At 41.7% G+C, this 22,118-nt stretch overlaps 2 protein-coding genes across 5 annotated transcripts in view; one reads left to right on the top strand and one right to left on the bottom strand.

Moving 5' to 3' along the window:
* The first annotated feature begins 4,037 nt into the window (after positions 1-4,037).
* FZD5 (frizzled class receptor 5) lies at positions 4,038-14,319 on the top strand. Of its 2 annotated transcripts, none has more exons than XM_058186253.1 (2): positions 4,038-8,623; positions 11,008-14,319. In XM_058186253.1, exon 1 carries the CDS (start codon positions 6,873-6,875, stop codon positions 8,589-8,591), a length of 1,719 nt encoding a protein of 572 aa, XP_058042236.1. In that variant the 5' UTR covers positions 4,038-6,872; the 3' UTR covers positions 8,592-8,623; positions 11,008-14,319. The 2 variants fall into 2 exon arrangements, 1 of the variants encoding a protein (XP_058042236.1); XR_009155474.1 differs by having other exon boundaries at positions 4,040-8,928.
* Positions 14,320-19,880: 5,561 nt separating this feature from the next.
* Positions 19,881-22,118, bottom strand: part of CCNYL1 (cyclin Y like 1) — a 44,141-nt gene continuing 41,903 nt past the window's right edge. Inside the window, exons 10-11 of one of the 3 annotated variants that reach the window (XR_009155476.1) lie at positions 21,225-21,450; positions 19,881-20,936 (exon numbers count right to left, since the gene is read on the bottom strand). Coding sequence is in view for 1 of the 3 variants with exons in the window: in XM_058186262.1 (XP_058042245.1) it covers positions 21,334-21,450 (117 nt within the window). In the remaining 2 variants the exon portion in view is untranslated. Of the gene's footprint in view, positions 21,451-22,118 lie in introns of all 3 variants that reach the window. The other 2 variants (XR_009155475.1, XM_058186262.1) reach the window with 2 other exon arrangements.

Raw genomic sequence — 22,118 nt, forward strand, 5'->3', positions numbered from 1 at the left:
TAACAACCGGTTCTCCCGAAGTGGTGCGAACTGGCTGAATCCCACCACTGACTAAGACCCATGCTGAAAGATTATACAGTCTCTTTGCTTTTCTGTTCCATCGACTTGGATGTTTCCCTTGTGGCTTATAGACCAGCTTCCAAAGATGGTTATGAAAATCAAAGTAATATAAATTTAACTTTCTCCGGCTGCTTTCAAACCAGGGGCAAATTAGGATGGGCATTTCCTCTTGTTTAGGAGTCATAGGGTTTGCTACAGAATCCAGAAATCTGCTCAGCCTTTGTCATGTTCTGTTTTTTTTATCTGGGTATGTTGTGAGGTGGAGTTTCCTTTGGGGTGGGAAAATGAGATGATTCCATTATCATCTGTAAAAGTACTTTGCAAAATCTAACCATTTGGAAATCCAAAATACCATGGATGGGAGCAGTAGACTTGAAAAAGTCAGCATCAGGTTTGTGTGTGGGGTGGGGGTGGGGGTTGTGCCATCAAGTCATTGGCTAAATGGTAACCAAAGGAGAATCTTCTTGAAAAAATGTTGAACTGGCCTCTGTGCTCATACTCTCCAGGTATATTAACTACAATTCCCATCATGCCCAGCCAGCATGCATGGTGATCACTGTAGCACAATATACTTGGAAAGTACCAGCTTGAAGAAGTCTTCCTAACAACCAACATGTTTTGTGGAATTAATCCAATGGGTGAAGTGCTTATATTAAAATTTCAATATTGCTAGTGAAGGAAGGAAGGTAGTCCAGACTAAGTATTGTCTTAAGAGCAGACATGGTAGAGGTTACATTAGAGCCCATTGTATGCACCAAGACAAATTCCTTGTGTGTCCAATCACACTTGGCCAATAAAGAATTCTATTCTCCTCTTTATTATAATTATAATGTATACAAATGCATTATAATTTTTTTATAATGAGAAAAATTTTAAACAATCCCTTAAGCAAAGAAATATAAACACCATGACCCAATCCCACATTTGGTCCTTCTGACTATGAATTATTCAAGTAATAAAAGGCATTAGGTAAGGGAAAGGTGCTTACTGCTTAAGGCGGGGTCTCCAATCTTGGCAACTTTAAGACTTGTGGACTTCAACTCCCAGAATCCTGGGAGTTGAAGTCCACACAAGACTTGAATCACAAGTCTTAAAGTTGTCAAGGTTGGAGACCCCTGGCTTAAGGGGCTGTTTTCAAAACAGAAAAATTGGTTACACATAATTTTAAAAATGTAATTACACGAGGTATTATGCTATTTAAAAAAACAAAATCCTTGCCATGCCATACAGGTTGCATCTCTGGTTGCCTCTGGGTGAATGACCGGTTTCAGGAGAGGTTTGGGATTTTGCACTTCCACCCCGAAGGTTGTGTGGCAGCTAAGGCACGTCCCTGGCACTTTTTACTGAAGTTACTGGATGCTTCAGTGCCAGTAGTGGTGCAGAATGTTTACTCTTTTCTACTATCCCAACACTTGACATTCATTGCTGCAGGGCAAAGGACTTTTAAGCCCGAGTCAATAAATAACTTTATATGAAGAGTGAGAAGAATCAGAAGCTCAGTAAGTCATCCACAATGTGTGTACAATTCAAGATTGAGCAATCTATACTACAGCTCTGAATTCTGTTAATTATATGCCTTAAGGAAAGATAGTTCAATGCTGTTAGAATATTCTGTCTGTAATTTTTGTTTATCAAATTTGGATACCACCCGTCTCTTTCAGAGTGGCTCTTGTTTACCATCTTGCCTCAAAAGCTTGCATGCTTTTAATTCATTAATAAAGGAGAAATCCCACTGGTTTGTGTTCTTTTCCCTCTCTGGTGCACCTGTGCCTATTGTGCCTTACCTTTATAAATCTCTGGTTCCTCAACAAAAGTGCTAGAGTTCAGCTAGCAAGCTGCAGAAAAAGTTTGACAATGAAAAAACACACACATAATGGTAAACTAGATTTGCATAGATGGTTTCAGGAAACCAAAAGAATTGAGTTGAGATTCACAAAGGGCGTAAAGAACAGAATGAGCTTCAGGTGCATGCAAAATAAAATCTGAGAACTGGTGCAACAGCAGCTCAATGGGTAACAACAATGGGTAAAACATAACAAAGAGAAGGCAGACTTCAGTTCCTATTTTGGGTCAATTGTCTTTGAGAAGTAGGTATGTGTTCCACTGAGCATTTGGGAAACTTGAACCGAAGGAGCCCATGATCATGAATCCAGATTTTTTTTGCACAGATATATACTACTGGTTCTCTTGAACTCAACACCCTAATCAGGAATGGGCAGGATGATCATTTTTATGAGTGCTATTTTTAAATAACTTGTAGGGAAAAACTGGCAGTCTACTAGGTTATCCCAACTGCCCATGGCCCACTTTGTTGCATTTATGACATAAGTAGAGAAAAGTAGTGAAATGAAAAGAGAGCCAGTTTGGAGTGGTTAAGGCATCAGGCTAGAAAACAAGAGCCCAAGTTCTAATCCCACCTTAGAAACAAAATCAAGCAGTTTTGTCAAGAGTCAACAAAGGTACTAAAAACACACAGAAAACTCTAAAATTATGTGTGTACACACACATGTACATATCTCAGACACACCAACAACAGCCAAGCCTCCTGCAACTGACCCCATTTCATTGGGTTCACAACCCTTAGTGATCACAGAAAAGAAAGTGCAGGACCTATTTCACAGACAAAAGCCAGGAAAAGCTCCAGGCCCAGACAAGATAACTCCTTCTTGCTTAAAAATCTGTGCTGCCAATTGACTCCCATCTTCACCCATATCTTCAATAAATCGCTAAAGATGTGCTATGTTCAAATGCTCTACTATCATCCCAGTGCTGAAGAAGCCCACCATCAAGGAACTGAATGACTAAGATCAGTTGCTCTAACATCTGTAGTCATGAAAACCTTTGAAAGGCTAGTGCTGTCCCACTTGAAAACCATCACGGATCCACTGTTAGACCCCTTGCAATTTGCATACCGAGCAAATAGATCAACAGATGATGCTGTTAATATGGCTTTGCACTACATCCTACAACATCTTGAATCTCCAAAGACCTACACAAGGATCCTCTTCGTAGACTTTAGTTCAGCATTCAATACCATCATTCCAGACACTCTTTTAACTAAGCTAAACCAGCTACAGGTATCTGAACAGACTTGTAAGTAGATCATCAGCTTCCTAACAAACAGGAAGCAGCAGGTGAAATTAAGCAGAATCACATCAGATACCTCTACAATTAGCACAGAGCCCCCCCAAGGCTGTGTGCTTTCCCCACTTCTCTCTGTATACCAATGACTGCATGTCTAACGATTCATCTGTTAAACTAGTGAAGTTCGCAGATGACACAACAGTGATCAGTCTCATTCGAGACAATGATGAATCTGCATAGAGACGGGATGTTAAACAACTAGCCTCGTGGTGCGACCGGAACAACCTGGAACTGAACACACTCAAAACCATAGAAATGGTGGTAGACTTTAGGAGAAACCCTTTTATACTTCCACCTCCACAATAGAGACCTTCAAATTTCTAGGTTCTACCATATTGCAAGATCTAAAATGGACACCTTACATCAAAAATGTCATCCAAAAAGCACAACAAAGAATGTTCTTTCTGCGCCAACTCAGTAAGCTCAAACTGCCCAAGGAGCTGCTGATCCAGTTCTACAGAGGAATTATTGAGTCTGTCATCTGCACCTCTATAACTGTCTGGTTTGGTTCTGCAACCCAACAAGAAAGACACAGACTTCAGAGGATAATTAGAACTGCGGAAAAAACAATTTTTTTTGTTTGTTTACATTTATACCCCGCCCTTCTCCGAAGACTCAGGGCGGCTTACAATGTATAAGGCAATAGTCTCATTCTATTTGTATATTTTTTTTACAAAGTCAACTCAACTTATTGCCCCCCCAACAATCTGGGTCCTCATTTTACCTACCTTATAAAGGGTGGAAGGCTGAGTCAACCTTGGGCCGGGCTCGAACCTGCAGTAATTGCAGGCTCTGTGTTCTAATAACAGGCTTCTCTACTGCCTGAGCTATCCCGGCCCCTACCAACCTGCCTTCCATTGAGGACCTGTATACTGCACGAGTCAAAAAGGGCTGTGAAAATATTTACAGACCCCTCGCATCCTGGACATAAACTGTTTCAACTCCTACCCTCAAAACGACGCTATAGAGCACTGCACACCAGAACAACTAGACATAAGAACAGTTTTTTCCCAAAAGCCATCACTCTGCTTAACAAATAATTCCTTCAACATTGTCAAACTATTTACTAAGTCTGCACTACTATTAATCTTCTCATCATTCCTATCACCCAGCTCCTTCCACTTATGACTGTATGACTAACTTTGTTGTTTGTATCCTTACAATTTATATTGACTGTTTCCTAATATGATTTGATTGCTTATTTGTACCCTATGATTATCATTAAGTATTGTACCTTATGATTCTTGATGCACGTATCTTTTCTTTTATGTACACTGAGAGCATATGCACCAAGACAAATTCTATTCTATTCTATAAAGGCACACTCATGCACACCTAGGCACATTCATGCATGCACACCAACTTGGCATGCAGTGCACCAGAAATGCTAACTTACAATTCTCACTGGATATCAACTCATTTAGAAGACACTGGATGGAAATTTGGAAGTGAGCAAATAATCCCTACAACAGCAACAGGCCTGGTTTGCTGTCTGGATGTTCACATTTTGAATGTTTCAATTAAACTCAGATTTATTCCACTGTTTCCAGCATATGGACAAAGCCAATGGTGGGACATGGTGGCTCAGCGGCTAAGACGTTGAGCTTGTCGATCGAAAGGTCGGCAGTTCAGTAGTTTGAATCCCTAGTGCTGCCGTGTAACGGGGTGAGCCTCGCTTCTGCCAACCTAGCAGTTCGAAAGCACATAAAAAATGCAAGTAGAAAAAATAGGGACCACCTTTGGTGGGAAGGTAACAGTGTTCTGTGCACCTTTGGGGTTTAGTCATGCTGGCCACATGACCACGGAGACGTCTTCAGACAGCACTTCAGATGTCTTTGGCTTTGAAACAGAAATGAGCACCGCCCCCTAGAGTTGGGAATGACTAACACATATGTGCGAGGGGAACCTTTACCTTTACAGTGGAAATGAGATGTCTAAACATTGTTTAATTCAACCAGAGTCTATAAAAGGTGCACCTATTTAGCAGATCTTCTGAAATTATAGGCATACTTTAAAAAAGGGAAGAGAGAAAAACTATGGTTGCTTCTTCAGTTCCTTTTAATTCAGTGGGACAGATGACCAATAGATTCAGGGCAACATAGTTAATACTTCACATCATTAATTGGGAGCATCTAAGGCTGTATGGAGGTTTAAGGGACTCTATAAAGGGGATGAGGTAAAGCCACACATCGCAGGTCCCTGGATGGCTGGAAAAGGTCCAGGGTCACCAGGAGGGAAACTGCATGCCGGCGGCCCAGGACCACTTTCAGGGAGGAAGCAGGACAATGAACCGAGTGTGGATTTCTCGAGAACACTGGCCACTTGGAGGAACGGTGCTGTGCTAACAGATCCCGTGATATCGTTTAATTGGGTTCTTAATGGGGCCTCGAATTCACACATTACTCTTGACAGATAAAAATAAACTATAATATCCCAATCACAGTTTGGTTCAATTAACCTAACTGGCTGACCGGCATTCGCAAAAGAATCCGGCTTCCAGTCGTGCGAGGAAAGCTCAACTCGAGCCTCCCGCAGCCGAGAGGCGGTCTCTGCACTTGGAGGCTTCATTATGGCGATCAGCTGCCGGAGCGGACTTGCTTGCCATAAACGTGTTTAATCGCAACCTCTCAAACCTCCAGTGGTTGCGAATTCCAAAAGTTCATTCTCCCCCGCCGGCCTAGGAAGCCTTCGGTGCACCGTCTTCCCCGAGGCTCCCTAGGCTGCAACTTCCTCCCTCGGGGAAGGCGAGGGGGCGGCCCCGGGCTGATCTCCAGCCCGGGGGGCGGATCCGGGAGGCGGTCTCGCGGGCCGGGCATTAGAGCGCAGGTGGCTCCGGCTGGGAGCTGCAGTCGCCTGCGGTGGCGCTTCGCTGCCTCCGTGCGTTGAGGCGGACGGGAGGTGCCGATCGCGGCTTGGGAGCCCCCTTCTCCGCCAGTTGGGCGCCCCGGCGAATCTCAAGGACTCGCGCCTTCGCGGAGCACGTCCCCCGACTCGGGGTGCGACCGAAGCATGGAGAGTCCGCGCCTTCTCCGCGCCGCCGCTTCTGCGGCGTGGCCGGGCAGCCGGCTCTACGGCGCGCCACCCGGCGCGGGGCCCCGCTGACCAATTTTCCTCTCGGGAACGCGAAAGGAGCCGGAGCAGGAGAACGCGCGTCGGCTGCCCTTTCTGCCCTCGGCCGGGCCCGAGCCAAGCCTGCTCTCCGCCGCGCGGGATCTTTCAGAAAGGACTTTTGATATTCTGCCGAGGGCGAAGTTAAGGCGAAACTTTTCCCGCTGCGGTGGGGGATCCAGCCTTGCTCTCTGCGCTGAACTTCCAAGCGGAGAGCGAAGGAGCGGGGCCCTCCAGGCTGGCTTGTTATGGAGTTCGCCTGTTTTTTGTTTTGTCGGGTTTTATCCCCCGCACGCACCTGTCTTGCTGGAGCAGCGAATCCTCCGCGGAATTGGCAGCAACCGCTCTTGCCATGGGAAGACTTGGGCTCCTTGGGAGGGGAAAGAAGGCCGGTCGGGAGGCCCTTGGACTTTCTCCAGGACCGCGCCACCTGTGAGCCCAGCGCCTCCCGCTTTGGAATCAGCCGGAGGGGTTAAAGCGAAGGCAGCAGCCGCCCGGGAGGAGGCAAGGAGGGTGGCCTGATACGCGCCCTCTGCTTGGCGCGGCCCCTGCGCCTTGCCATGGCCGGATTTCGCCCTGGTCTGAGAGGTACCTTGCTGAGCCTTCTGCTGTTCGTGCTGAAGGCTCCGGTTCCTGCTGCGGCTGCATCCAAGGCCATCGTCTGCCAGGAGATCACCGTGCCCATGTGCAAAGGCATTGGCTACAACCTGACTTACATGCCGAACCAGTTCAACCACGATACCCAAGATGAAGCTGGCCTGGAAGTGCACCAGTTCTGGCCCCTGGTGGAGATTCAGTGCTCTCTGGATCTGAAATTTTTCCTCTGCAGCATGTACACTCCCATCTGCCTGCTGGACTACGCCAAGCCTCTGCCGCCCTGCCGGTCAGTGTGTGAGAGGGCCAAAGCCGGGTGCTCTCCTTTGATGAGGCAGTACGGCTTTGCCTGGCCAGAAAGGATGAACTGTGATAAGCTGCCCATTCCAGGAGACACGGAGATGCTGTGCATGGATCACAACCAGACGGAGGCCACAACCTTGCCCCCATTTACTAAGCCCACCCGCTCTTCTAAAGGAATCCACAAAAATCTCACCCCTCTAACCAGTAGTGACTGCAAGAGAGTATGCGCCTGCAAAGAGCCCTTAGTCTTCATCTCCCAAGAAACTCACCCGCTCTACAACAAGATCGAGACTGGCCATGTGCGCAATTGCGCAATTCCTTGCTTCCAGCCCTATTTTACCCAAGATGAAAAAACTTTTGCTACCTTCTGGATTGGCTTGTGGTCCGTCCTTTGTTTCATCTCCACTTTCACCACAGTGGCCACCTTTCTGATTGACATGGAAAGGTTCAGGTACCCGGAGCGCCCCATCATCTTTTTATCAGCCTGTTATCTCTTTGTATCCATTGGCTACATCATCCGGCTGATTGTGGGCCATGCTAATGTGGCCTGCAACAAAGATTACAACCACATACACTATGAAACCACCGGGCCTGCCCTCTGCACTGTGGTGTTCCTCCTGATCTATTTCTTTGGCATGGCAAGTTCCATCTGGTGGGTCATCTTGTCTCTTACCTGGTTTCTGGCAGCTGGGATGAAGTGGGGGAATGAAGCCATTGCTAGCTACTCCCAGTATTTTCACATGGCAGCCTGGCTTCTTCCAAGCATAAAATCCATTACTGTTTTGGCCCTGAGCTCAGTCGATGGGGACCCGGTAGCTGGGATCTGCTATGTGGGTAATCAGAATGTGGACAAGCTGCGGGGTTTTGTCCTCGCTCCGCTGGTGGTGTATCTTTTCACCGGGACCATGTTTCTGCTGGCTGGTTTTGTATCCCTCTTCCGAATTCGGAATGTGATTAAACAAGGGGGCACAAAGACGGACAAGCTGGAGAAGCTGATGATTCGTATCGGGATCTTCACCGTTCTTTACACTGTCCCAGCTACCATTGTGGTGGCTTGCTATATCTACGAGCAGCACTACAGGGAGAAATGGGAGATGGCACAGAATTGCTCTTGCCCTGGGGACAAGTCCAGACCGAAGCCTGACTATGCTGTTTTTATGCTCAAGTACTTCATGTGCCTGGTGGTGGGCATCACCTCTGGGGTCTGGATTTGGTCAGGGAAGACGCTGGAGTCTTGGAAGCAGTTCACAGGTCGATGCTGCAGGGGAGGGAAGCCCGTGAGCGCCACCATGTACAGTGAGGCCAACATAGCGCTGACAGGCCGGACTGGGCTTGCCACTTCTGCTTCCTACCACAAACAGGTTCCCCTGTCCCATGTGTGAAAAAGCATCTTGCTTGGTCAATAGGGGGGCAGGTAAGCACCATTCATCCTAGGGCCCATCTGGAGCCTTTCTGGAGTTTTGTTCATTGTGGGCCTCCCGGTTTGCCTCTGGTCTAAAAAAAGGGAGGGGACGGAGAAGATCTGGCCAAAGATTGACTGCAGAGTTGGTAGAAAGTCACTGTGCCCTTGTGCAAGGCGTGTTTAGATTTAGGTTTGGGGTTAACTGTGTGATAGGAATTGGGCAAATTCATTTCTGGACAAGAGTTTGCTTTTTGATAATGAAAAAAAAATCCATGGAGGCTGCAAGACAGTGAAAGTACAGGATCAGGGAGGATGAGGTACGTAATCCCTTCTGTTTAACCTGCTTAATTCAAAATTAAATTGGCTCTTTTCACCCTTTCCTTATCCACTCTTGAGAAAATTCACAATGTGTAAATTGAGCAGATTACAAATAACAAGAAATCTAAAGTTTAAAAAGTTCCTAAATTTCTGTTTGGCAACTATCCTTTTTAGCAAGCAAACAGTGCAGGCACGTACATGTTTACTCAGAAGTAAATCTTATAGCTTTCATGGAATTTAACCACAAGAGGGAGAACATAGCACTCCACAATACTTGATTCTTAGTAGGCACATGTCAGTTTGAGAAATGTTCCTGCAATCAGCCATTGTTCATCTACTACATTCTACTGGTAGTAATGTAGTTATATCTCTGTTGAAGCTACAGATTCATATTAAAAACAAATAGAATCAGTTTGAAGGGGAAGGACTACTTTAAAGTGACCAGTTGTGACTGCAGGACTCCGCAGAATCCAGTTTCACATTTTAGTTTGGGTTGGTGTTAAATGTGCCCTTGTCCCTTTTTACACAGATCTTTGCCAGATAGCCACCTAAGACAGGGAAGTGAATGTCTCTCTGTGCCGCTGATTTTCAAATGATAATAGCAAACCTGCTTTCTTTGGAGTTGATAGAGAGCAATGTATTCCGTGTAAAATCTTACGAATGAACACTTATTCACACTTGACAGAAGCAACATCTGGTAGGAGAGATGCAGCTTGCTTGATGTTTTGCTGAATGCAGTGGGAATTAGTTGCCTGCAAACTGGTATCAGGGCAGCCTTAAGACAGGGCAGGCATTTCCACTTGCTGTCTATTACAGATTGAATTGATGCGAAGTTCTTGGCTGTTCAAGTTCATGTTTGGCATTGGCTGTCAGGCAGGGACAGAGAGCAATTTTCCATCCCTTCCCGATTCCACTCTTAGAAAGCAAGAACACTGGTTCCTCTGTGAAGATTGATCCCTTGGATCTCATCTTCCAGAGAGTGGTCATCATATCCTTAAGCGGTTTGTAAACCACCTGAAGTTGCCGTCTCTTACTAATGTATCAGTAGCCATAATCAGCGGGGAGAAAAGTCACATTTCCAAATGTTAGCAATTTAAATATACACTACAGGGAGTATATTGCACGTCCCTGGAAAGTAGATTGCAAGGGTTTGCTTTCTTTCTAAAAGCCATTATTTCTAAGGATGGTTTATACTTACATGCCTGTGATTTGACTTAACTCTTCACAAATTTCATTCTTTCCCTGCTCATTGAGGCTATGGTTTTAAGTAAGTTGACCATAGAGATAAATCTAATTGAATTCAGTGAGACTTACATCTGAGTAGATGCTTACGTTGCTAGAAATGCTTGACGTGGATTAATATTCCCAGTTCTTGAGAAAAAGATTAAAAACATCCCCTTAGAAATTCTTAAGATTTCCAAGAATCTTAGAAAGATGCTCTTTCTAAACATTTCTAAATGTTTCTTTGGTGAAGTAGCCTTGCTTTTTTATATTACTTTATTGCTTTATCACCTTGCACTTTAAAGTTTCCAAGACCTTCCAAGAATCTCTGTTGTTTTCCCAAGAGTTTTTGTCCCAGTAAGCTAACATGGTTGGTGGCCTTCCTTCTCTGAGGCCAGTGTACTTGCCTTGTGTGCAGAGGAGAGAAAAGTACGTATGGGCCTTACCAGGACCTTTCTCTCCTAAGGTCTAGAGAACATCTCAGCAGCAGAATGTCTCTTTGCTGTCGGATTTATATAGGGTGGGGGCTGCCAGAATGAAGAATCTGGCTTTTGTGTTCTAGGAAGACGTCACGTGCATTCTGGCCATATTAACGGAAAGCAAGTAGGCCACTTGAAAGGGTCACATCTGGTTCCTGGAGCAGATAGTTAGGGTACTGAGGGTCAGATCTTCCACGCACACCTAAAGTAGAAGGTGCCTGAATGGAGGTTTGACCAGGAGATTGCAGAAACTTGGCTACAGAAATTGGGGGCTGGATTGGAGTTAGCAATACTTCGCCTTATTCCTCCTGTTCTATGGAAGTAACAGCAGAAGCTGCTGGGGAAGAATATTGATTGTCTTTGTTCATGGTTCTACAGTTGGTCAGTTCTGCACGTATTATATGAACTATTCCAGCTGGCTTCTCCAACTGCAAGCTGTAACTCTTCCCTTGAATCAACTGCCCAGAAGAGGAGACCTGCATTTTCTCAGCTGTGTGACACTATAAAGACCACGGAGCTTATTTATGAACTTGAGTCCACCTCATCAGATGCTCTCCCACAGTTTAAGCTTGGCGGACTATGTACTTACAACCAAGTATCCCTTTTCATTTGCATGATGAATTCTAAACCACAGAAGCTTATACAATCTTTTTATTTTGTTTTTTTCCTTTCTGCATCAGACTCTTTATGGCTCTTATTTCATTAAATAATTTAAAAGATCTTTAATATAACCCAAATAATTACTGATAAAATAATTACAAGGTTTTTGAAGATTACTTGAGTGAAAGAACTGAAATCCTAAAGACTAACCTAATTGGGGCCTAGATGCTGCTTTCTGAGCTAGAAATTTCCCAAATCAGGCAAGTGGCTGACTCTGAAGGAGCTTTTCCATAGGTAAATTAGGGACTTTTAAGTGCTTGCAGGATTTATATATCTTCTTTAGTTCCTGAGAAGATCCCAACTTGGATTAATTTGCAGCAACCCTGTTAACCACATTGACCTTGACTTCAGTCACCTTCTGAATGTCATATCCAAAGAAGGAAATATTAATCTAGTACTACTTTTCAGTGATCACACTGCACATATACCAACCTTTATTACTCCTCTGATAACAAATTAAGCCTGGATGATGCGGGTTAAGTAGAAAATCCTGCCTTGAAGGGAGAGAAGGGATATTGTTGGCTTTTTCCAGCACATGGTTCTGACATTGTGTTGCCTACTCCCCAGGGCACAGCAGAAAATGATGTATTAGGCACATGGATCTGAACGCTTGGTATGGAATAGAAGACCATTCTAGGCCATACGGCATTAAAAACATGTAGAAGTCACATTTGAGTTTAGCTTTATGATACAAGTCCTGGACCCATTACCTCTGTGTTTTATAAATTTTTATTCTGTATTCAATAGGTTGACTTTTCAAGAAAGATTGTGAAGAGCAGTGTCACTAATTAAATAACTTGGAGAGTTTCATCTTTAGACTTTCAATTTTGAACAGCAAAGCTTTGTTCACCTTGACAGATGGTCTAAAACCTGGTAGCACTAAATAGTTAAATCACATATAGAATTGCATCAGACAATTAAGTGGATTAAATCACTAAATTATATTGGTGACTTTACATTAGAAATGCTTTAAGCAACTCTATTGCATTATTTAGATTTATTTCTTACAAATGGGAATGTATAGTGGAGAAGATGCTTTCTTAAAACACGTACTTCAGATTCACTGCCTTCAGATTCACTTCCTTAAGAGATAGGAAAAGCTCCAGCTTAATGATTCTGGAGTAGTATAAACTCATACTTAAAAGAAAATCAGAATTTACTCTCATAGCCAAAGTTATGACTTGAATAATATTTACTTCATTTAAAGTAACAAAATTCATTTATTCTATCCACTAGTTATTTAGTGTCTCAATCAAAACACAGACATTTGGGAAATCTGGAATTTCAACTGAAATGACTTACCTATAGTTGTTCCATGTGTTATGTGGACACGCAGGACACTCAGCCTAGGACAGTTGACTTCAGTCTGAACTGTCTGAAAAGATCTGCATCAAAACTGCCCAAGATTCACTTTTGTTCCTCAGGAACGTTATGACACTGCCCACCCATACTTAATTGAGGGTTGCAAGCAAAAAAATTAAATCTGGCTGCATTATATATAATAAAAAAGGGGTTGGAGAGTATTCCTAGCATGCATTTAACACAACTTTTTCCCCCTTTAATCCACTCTGATATAAAAGGAGTTGGGGAAGATGCCATTCACTCAAGTATAAAATTAAGTATCTTGCTACACTTACTTGAATTAGATCAGATGTGCCTGAGTTATGAGTTATGCCTGGTAGGGGCAACTGCTCTATTGCAATGTCTTGCCAAAAATCTGAAATAGCCCTCTTAGCATGTCATGTGAATGGCAGAAACATTTTTTCCACAGGGCCCTGCTAGGCTGCTCACCAGGGACCACTTTATCATCACCATCCAACTGCCCCAGTTTTATTTGCAGATACCCCACCCACTGCTTGTCGGTATCCCCACCCCAGTACATAGTTTTAATGGAAGAAAATGGTTGCCTGCTGATGTATTAACATCTACCATCTATTTTGAAGAAAAGCTAGAGGGCTGGAGCAACCTCAGAAATATCCTTTTCTGTCTGTTGGGTATTTGGTGATGCCCCATAAAAGCATTGCAGTAAGCTTGTGAGTGCACGAGCCTCCTTCTGTGGCAGATGTTTTTGGAAAAAAACATTTTCCTATTCAGATAGGCTTTTTGGCCCCCAAAGCTAAAGTACTAGAAAACAGAGTGAGTTCTAATTCCAGATGGGAACGTTTGCTTGAAAATAACTAATCATAGATGTTTAATAATAGAACCATATAAGTACAGTTAGAGCAGTCCTGAGCTTTCTTCCAGTAAGGCCACTCATGAGGATGATATGATCCATGGTGGTATCCTGGATAACCTCAGACTGACAGGGAAAGGCTACAACAAAACTGTAACAGCATTTGAAGTCAACTTAAAGTTTTGCACCCTTTTCCACCAGGCAGTGAATTTGGGAACAGAACACATGTCCATCTATAGAATTTAATGGCTGATGGGGGCTTTGGTGAATCAAAGTTATATGTTTAGTGTTTTAGGAACATTACTGCTTCCTATAAGCAAGCTGAAAAGGCATGGCTTAAAAAAAGAAAACTAACAAGCAGTATGCAAAGCTTTATTTCAGTGTAGAAAACTGTCAAGTACGTTATTAGCTTTGAAAATAAAGGTTCTTCTAAGCAAGGTGTTACAGGGTTTCTTTAATTAAGGTATTGTGTACTCTAATAGAAGATCAAATTACATGTAGCATAATATGTAAATAGCTGTATAATTGTCTTCAAAGAAATATGTTTGTATATACAGAATCTCTAGTGTGAATATCAGATATGGGTTGGGAGAAGATTGTACATTTTTGTCAAAACAATTTGAAAGCTGTAGATAACAGGATGAAAGTTTAGGGCATTAAATCATTGTATTTAAAGTTGGATTCATGCTTAGGTCATACTGCTTTTTCAATTGTGCCTTGTGGAAATGAATTTTTTACATACTACTTGCAGTATGATTATGTACGTGCCAAAAGGTTCAACAGTGACATAAAAATATGTAAAAAGCTTTTTAAAAAAAGAAACGGACTTCAGTCTGTCAATAAACATTTAAACATGATGTACATATTTAGGAGATGATTGTTTAATATGGGATCACAAACTGGCATAAACTTTTAAAATATGGCTTTTGTTACTTACTGCTACACACAATAGACCGTTGTGATAAAAAAATGGATCATGTCCTCTAAAATTCTGTATCAAAGCCTAAAACTGGTGGTGAAGGAGAAGCACAAGGTATACAAGATAATCAGATCGTTGATATCCTGGATAACCTCAGACTGACAGGGAAAGGCTACAACAAAACTGTAACAGCATTTGAAGTCAACCTAAAGTTCAATTCAGTGTCCACTGGGCTCAGTTGTTTAAGAATACTGTATCTTAAGTATAGGTGCACATGATATAGTTTGAAAATATAAAAAAAGAAAAAATATTTAGAGTCTTTACTAAATCGAACAGGCATTCCTCCCCCAAAATAAAGCATAATTGTGTTTTTATGGTTTGTGATTATGATGAATAAAAAAGTCACATCACTACAATAGTGGCCAAAATTGTGGAAACCTTTTGGAAAAAGTGTATTTTTGAGGTTTGGTGGCTAATAACACCACTTTTTTGGGGGAGTAGTACTATAAAATTGTATATCAATGGAAGGATAATTTAATCAAGAATGTAATGCTTTTCAACCTTTGTTTGAGAGATAAAAGTGGTTTTTTCATGGAATTCTAGATTTTAGGCCAAATTCCTGCCGTCTGCACCGAACAGTCCTTGCACTCAACTTCACATTGCATTGCATTCCATTTCATCTTGTATACACCCAGATGCTTTTCTTCTGTCACGTAGGTACAGTCTCTTAATTCTTCTATCATCACTTGCTCTTGTGCACCTTGTCCTGCCTTTACCAGTGTGGTTTTGTAGTGACTGAGTCTCCTTATACCTCTTCAAAAACTTAGAAATGCCACATTTGGTTAAGTTTCCACCGATTTTTCTTCCAATTTCTTTATAATTGTAGCCTTGTTCACTTAATAATATTATTTTCTTTGAGCTGTGGTGCCGCGGTGGCACAGTGGTTAGAGTGCAGTACTGCAGGCTACTTCTGCTGATCACCGTCTGCCAGCAGTTTGGCAGATCGAATCTCACCGGCTCAAGGTTGACTCAGCCTTCCATCCTTCCCCCAAGGTTGGTAAAATGAGGACCCAGATTATTGGGGGCAATATGCTGACTCTGTAAACCGCTTAGAGAGGGCTGTAAAACACTATGAAGTGCTATATAAGTCTAAGTGCCATTGCTATTGCTACTTTACATTGCTTTCTGGGCGACTAGTCAACTCTTTGCACCATTACTTTCATTTTATTACATTTTACGAGCTCACTAAATGAAAGAACACAAAAACCCCAACCAACGTGATAGCGATCACATAACACACTGATAAATGTCCTCCTCTCAGCTTCAATACATGACATCAATAACTGATCTGATTGGCTCATTGCCAAAACAAGATGACATCTGATTAGCCATGACTTCATACAGACAAGGAGCCGATGCCAGAGAGAATATCCAATAACTTACAGAAAGGCACACAATTTTTCTGGGCTGCAGACTGCAGTTGTGCTAGGGCAGACTTCAGAAAATTGTCAGAATATTAGCTTTAACTAATAGTCAAATAGCATTTGAATTAGAGACAAGTAATAATGATTCTTTCCCGCTTTGCATGCAGTCATGATCTTAATATGCAAAAAATGCTATTTGATGGCAACTGAGGGAAGGGCTCTTAGGACTGCAGAGAAGTCCAGGACATCAAGTTGTGTCCCCTGGTTTCCAGCAGGAGAGGTTCAAAAGAAAACATTTAGATATGTCTAGAAATGTCCATAATTTAGCTGCCTATTTCTGAAACAGAGCCAAGAATCTGGTATGGTTTAGTCTAGACATGGAAACCTATCTTCAAACTTGGGCTTTTACTATATACATCGTAGTGAGAAGCTGAGATAAATAAGTCTACAAACCCAATTATCTCCCAACTTTACTAAAAGGTACAAATGCTTTTTTCTATCACTGAAGAAAGGTATCTCTCCTAGAAGATTGTGGTTAAAACAAAATGGAAATGCTCTTTCGTGGAAGGAAATCCTTTGGGTCAAGACAGGTTTTGAAACAGCTCAGGAAGAGCTCTCAAATACAAGGAAGGAAGAAAAGAGTATGTTCATTTCTGATAATGCTCAGATTAAGGAACACAATGGAGCTGTGTGAGAGGCATGGCTTAATTTATAGATGTTGACGTCTTGCCACTAAGTAGCAAGCTAGTCTTGCCCTCATCAGTGGCAGTAGTGAGAAAAACAGTACTGCAAATGGAAAACCTCATCTTTACATTCCTTGTAAAACCTTCATGAGTGAAGCAAGCCAAGTTAACAGTAACAGCTTTCCAAGAAACATCTGGCACAGCACCTGCCCTCAGGAATAATATTCCCCAGACAGCCATTTGGATCCCATCCTGATGATGTTCAGAAGTCATTGCAAAATTGGCTGTTCTCCCAGGCCCTGTGGATTTTGTCTCTGATCACCTTCTGGATGCGTATGTACTTGTGTTACTTTACTGTTCTTGCTCTTAAAAGTGAAACTGCCCCAGAATCATGTGGAGTCAGATAAGTCTCTAAATTGTTTGTACCTATGTTTTTTTTATTATTTTAGCTAAGTAAGCATGGAAAAGAGAGCTAAGCCAAGCTTTACTTTTTTCCTAGAAAAAAAAAATGGGGATAGATGTGTTCTGATAAAGGAGAAAGAGCAGAGAGAGAATTAAACTCACCATTAGAACCAAACCCATAACTTGAAGTATTGTGATCTCTTGCTATGTTAAGGTACCCTGAAGTTGAGCTTGGCATATGGTGATTGCATGTAGGCAGCTCCCTTAGCAGCACTACAGAAGCAATTTGCGATTGTTGCTTTCTACTGTTTTTTGATAAGGCTTTTCCAGATATACCAAGAGCGCCAGAATTTGCAGCTGATCCCTCATCGAAGTGCTAACCCGAGCTGATGTCACATAACTTCTTAGGTCAACCCAGGGTAGCTAAAGGTCCTGCCACCTGCCTAAGGCCCCCTTACTGAAAGGAACACACGATTCAGGTGGTGGCAAGTCTGACCAGATGTGATGTTTGCAGAATCCGAAAGAAAGTTCATGCCTAGTCATTTGTTCCTGATCATGGATGTATTATTTTATTACGCTGTTTCCTCCTTCTCAAATTATTGTATGTGCATTTATTTTGTTTTGTTTTTTAAATATGCTGTTCTAAATTTTAAACTCGAAACAATTTTTAATGAATTTTCAAATTCTATTGAATGATATCATTTCTTTGATTTGCTAGCATTCTGGTCACTTGCTAGTTTCTTTAGTACTGGATTCTTTAGAACCAGTGCCATTGGGAGGGGTTGACTTGAAGAACTAAGGATGAAACTCCAAAGGCATTTTGTTTCAATCTCAGAACAAAGCTTTTAATGCATGGCGTACTTGGCTCTGCAGAGTCTCAAAGCAATGGATATATGAGGGGACTGAGCATCCTTTTCTCCACATTGATGCAGAACTTTAATATCATTTTTTAAAATCAATATTTCAGTTGTTTGGAGCTGAGTGGCATCAAGTCAAATCCAACAATAAATAACCCTGCCAACTAATTTTAGTTTTATAATTTTTTTCCAATCATAAGAGATTTTAATTTTTTGTATCACATTCCTTCACTTTCTTGGTAACAATTTGCTTAGTCTGGAACAGGATCAATTTTTATTAGGTCACAGATCGACAACAGGCTTAACACATATTCTATTGCTCAAGTCTGTTTACTTGCCTTTCAAATTCATTTTAAGAGGTTTCGGCACAGAATTGCCTTGGTGACAAAATAAAGTCGCTCTCATATAAAAGCAATTTAGCAACTCTCAAGTAAGTTGGAAACTTGACTTATTATTGAACTCCAACTGAGTACTTATGAATGACTGCTTGAGGTTGCACTCCTTTTAAATATTATCTTCATACAGAAAATGAGCAGATTTGAATGAGCTTATTTAGAAATTTGTGTGTGCATGATGGTTTCATTACTGTAAAGAACATTATGCATCGTAAGACCATTGTCACGTAATTGGAGATGCCAACCACACTGGAATTCACTGTGAAAATATAACTGAAGTTACATATAGTACAGGTAATCCTTAATTTATGACCACAATTCCCATTGCTAAGCAACGCAGTTATGAATTTACAACCTTGTTTTGCCATTGTTGTTATATGAATTGCTGTAGCTGTTAAGTGGCTCATAGGTCATTAAGTGAATCCAGCTTCCTCCATTGATTGCATATCAGAAGCCAGCTGGAAAGGTCACAAATGGTGATCACGTGACCCTGGAATGTTGCAACATGTGGGATGCAAAGTGCCCGAAGTTTGATCACCTACGAGGATGCTGTGACAGTTGTAAGTGCGAGCAACTGTCACAAGTCACTTTTTTCAGTGGTGTTGCAACTTCAAATTGTCATTAAACGGATGGTTGTAAGCCCAGGACTACCGTACTTGTATAGTACACACGTTTCTCCTCCTTTTAAATATGTACTTCCCATTTTCAACTAAAAACACTCTGGCTTCCCTGGATTTTTCTGCCTCATGGGCTTCCCAATAATTAAGGACAGCAACATCATTTAAAAATATTCAAATTTTGCCTAGAGTACAGCTGTGCAGTATTTGGATGTGAAAGGGAATAATGTGTTCAAATATACCGTGGGCATGCTCGTTGTATGTTGGCAGCTCCTTGTAGTTGCTCCTTTTGCTGGGGCTGCCCAGAAGTCATAATGTGTGTTGAGGTTGAAGTGTTACAGAAGTGGCAACAGAGTGGCTTTCCAATTTTCCGTCCAATATACTGCATGCTTCCACTTCAAAGGAAAAGAAAATTGAGTTGAGATATAGGAACACCTTGGTAGCAATATCCCAAAGGTGCTTTTTAAAGAGGCAACTGGACTTTTTCTTTGAAGATGTTTTATTTCTCATCCAAGAAGCTTCTTCAGCTCTGACTGGATGGTGGGGAATGGAAAGATTTATACTCCTTGCAGACAGCTGGTCATTTGCATTCTTTTAATTTAGAGGGTCACTGAGGCCACCTGGAGGTTTATCTGTGTCATCACCCGAGTAGTGCAAATGGATGTGGAACCTTCTTGGAACTGTTGAAAGGATTGTGTTGTAGATTGGAGATAGAAGATGTTGTACAAGGGTCTTATGGAAAAGGATGAGTCTGCTGACTCTGCAGTGCTTTTGGAATCACATGAAGATTTTTTTGCAAAGGCACTTCTGATCTTTTTTGGTTTCTTTGCTTTACATTAAGGCTGCTTTGTCTTTAACACTAAGTCAATATAAATAAACCACTCTGAAAGTCTTAGCTGAAGAATGGAAGAGTACCTATTGAAAAAATGAAATATATCAATGAAATCTAGCGGGTGCTGCAGCACACTATGTCAGAGGAGCATGCCAAAGAAAAGAGGAATCCAGGATACATAGAAACAACAGCAGCCGATTTCTGTGCGAGTAACGGCATTTAGTGTTTTGGTGTACATGTACCTTGAAGTGGGAAATGTAATGCAAAAAAAAAAAAAGAACACCTTAGCTTAATTAAAATAGAGTTTATTATTAGCTTCTTTTTTTAATACAAACATGACAAAGGAAAGCCACCTGAAGATGTAGCATTTATTTCAAAGTTGAATTATAATCAATACCTGATGCCACAGACTGGGGCTGGTAGATTAAAATACTGTAATGAGACTAACAATTGGGAATGCTGCTGAACACTCAAGAAGCAAGCTTGGTTCATAATTAAATAGACAAAAAGAGTCAAAACTGTAAGAAGCACTATCCAGTGGGATGTTTTAAAGTATAAACCACTTAGATATTGTGACCCAGAACTGTGAAGGCCTGTAATTGAGAAGATGTCTTTTGTTCTTAAAAAGAACCATTTTATTTATTTCAAATTTCTGTTCTTAAAAGAGCAAATTTAGGAAAAGCCAATATAATTTTACTTCAGAACAAAGATAATTAAAAAATGCTAGGTTCTAAGGAAAAATAATTAATTTTATGAATTGAGAACAACTGTATCTCCCTCATCAGGACCAGAGTTTGACAGTGGAATTTAAAGCTAGTTGGAAGCATATAATAAAAACAGTTATATATTTACTGTTTGTACTGGAAGAATTTAGCCAAGTAGCTCATCACCAAGTCAACTCATTTGTTAGGGATTTCAGGGCAATTCTTTTCAGCACTTCAAGAAAAGAAAGTGTATTATGAATTCTGTCTCTTCCACAGCTTGACTAGGAATATATAAGATGCATCAAAACTGACAAAAAATAGACCCCGAACCACTTGTTTACTTACTAGCAAATGCAGAACACCATTCCTTTGCTCCTTTCCCTACCATTTCCTTTTGCCATGACAATATCTCAAATGAAGAGATTTTGTTTACCCTTAACAGACACTACTCAGCAACTCCTTGTCCCAAATTGACCACCAGTGTACCAATAATTAGGGAAGTTTGAGGTGTGCGTACTGAAAGACAGATAAATCTTTGCTTGCTAATGCCACGGCATCAGTTCCAGAGTGATGTTTCACCGTATTAGCATGAAGGTTGTTGCACTGACTTGGAAAGGCAACTGCAGTTGGGTCCTGGATTACTGAAGAGGAAAGAACATTGTGACTATTTTGTTAATGTTCAAAGTCTAAGTTTTAAAACTAGTCATTATTTAAAATGCAGAGAGCTCACAGCTATAGGCCTACATAGTAAGCAAACATCTCTGGATTGAGGAGATTAGTTTGGAGAAAAGGGGAAAAAAGACTCATTAAAAGTTTCTGCACCTCTGGATTTTAAAGGGAGTATTCCCCTTTGACAAGGCTCCATCTTTTCTTCCCTATGGAATTAAACTCCTCCTCCGGCTCTGAACTTCCTTGGCATATTTGCTCACCCTGTCCTCCATGTGGAAGACACGATCACTGCTGACTGGTGAACTTGGAGTAAAGGTGGTGTTCCACTTGTAAGGATGCTGGTGCCAGTGTTGTAGCTTTCCTTCTTGATCAAGAGAGGATGGCGTTAGAACGGTGAATGCCAACTAGGTTATCAGCACTGAAGGACCGTCTCATAGCAGCTTTTGACAAGTCTTTGTATTTGTCCTCGCACAGCCGGGAGATAGCCTACAAAACATTTGTTTTAATGTTATCAGAGCCAGAACGATTCTGAATCGGCATTAATATAATAGCATCACCTATGTCTTCACCAGCAAATATAATGGCCTTTTAAATTAAAAAACAACAACACCTTATGCTTGTATTAACATTTTTTCCCTGCAAAGAATTATCAGGTTTTTGAAAATTTGAAGGGGAAGCAAATATGTGATTTGAGTTGTACCCTCCTGCATGAAGAATGAGGGGAGACCGGAAAAACATCCCACTCTGCGTCAAGTTCATACTGCATATCTATTCCCAAGAATTGGGAACTCTTGTTTTACTTTTTCAGGAACACCTCCCTTGAAACAGAATGAATGACCAGTGCTTTTTTTTGTAAAATACCAAAATTATCCTAACACAGAGAAATACTCAAGAAGACACATCAGTCATTAGAATTTCTAAGGTACTTTCATACTGACTTAAGCATCAACGTGGCTACTTAATGGGACTCTTATTCATGTCACACCAAAAATACATTTTACAAGAAAGGACAGAGATACCCACAGTTCTCCTGCCATTACCATCTGAACTGCAGCTGGGAATTTTCCAGTACCTTTGTGCTCTTGTGGTCATGTGTTTCCCCCCCCCCAGGCTGAAATCAGTAACAATATATGACGCCAACACCCTTAGGGAGG

This window comes from Ahaetulla prasina, chromosome 1, assembly GCF_028640845.1.
Source record: "Ahaetulla prasina isolate Xishuangbanna chromosome 1, ASM2864084v1, whole genome shotgun sequence".
Classification (NCBI taxonomy): Eukaryota; Metazoa; Chordata; class Lepidosauria; order Squamata; family Colubridae; genus Ahaetulla; species Ahaetulla prasina.

Excerpts from the sequence above, each read along its gene's own strand:
- FZD5 (XM_058186253.1), top strand. The coding sequence starts at position 6,873 with ATGGCCGGATTTCGCCCTGGTCTGAGAGGTACCTTGCTGAGCCTTCTG.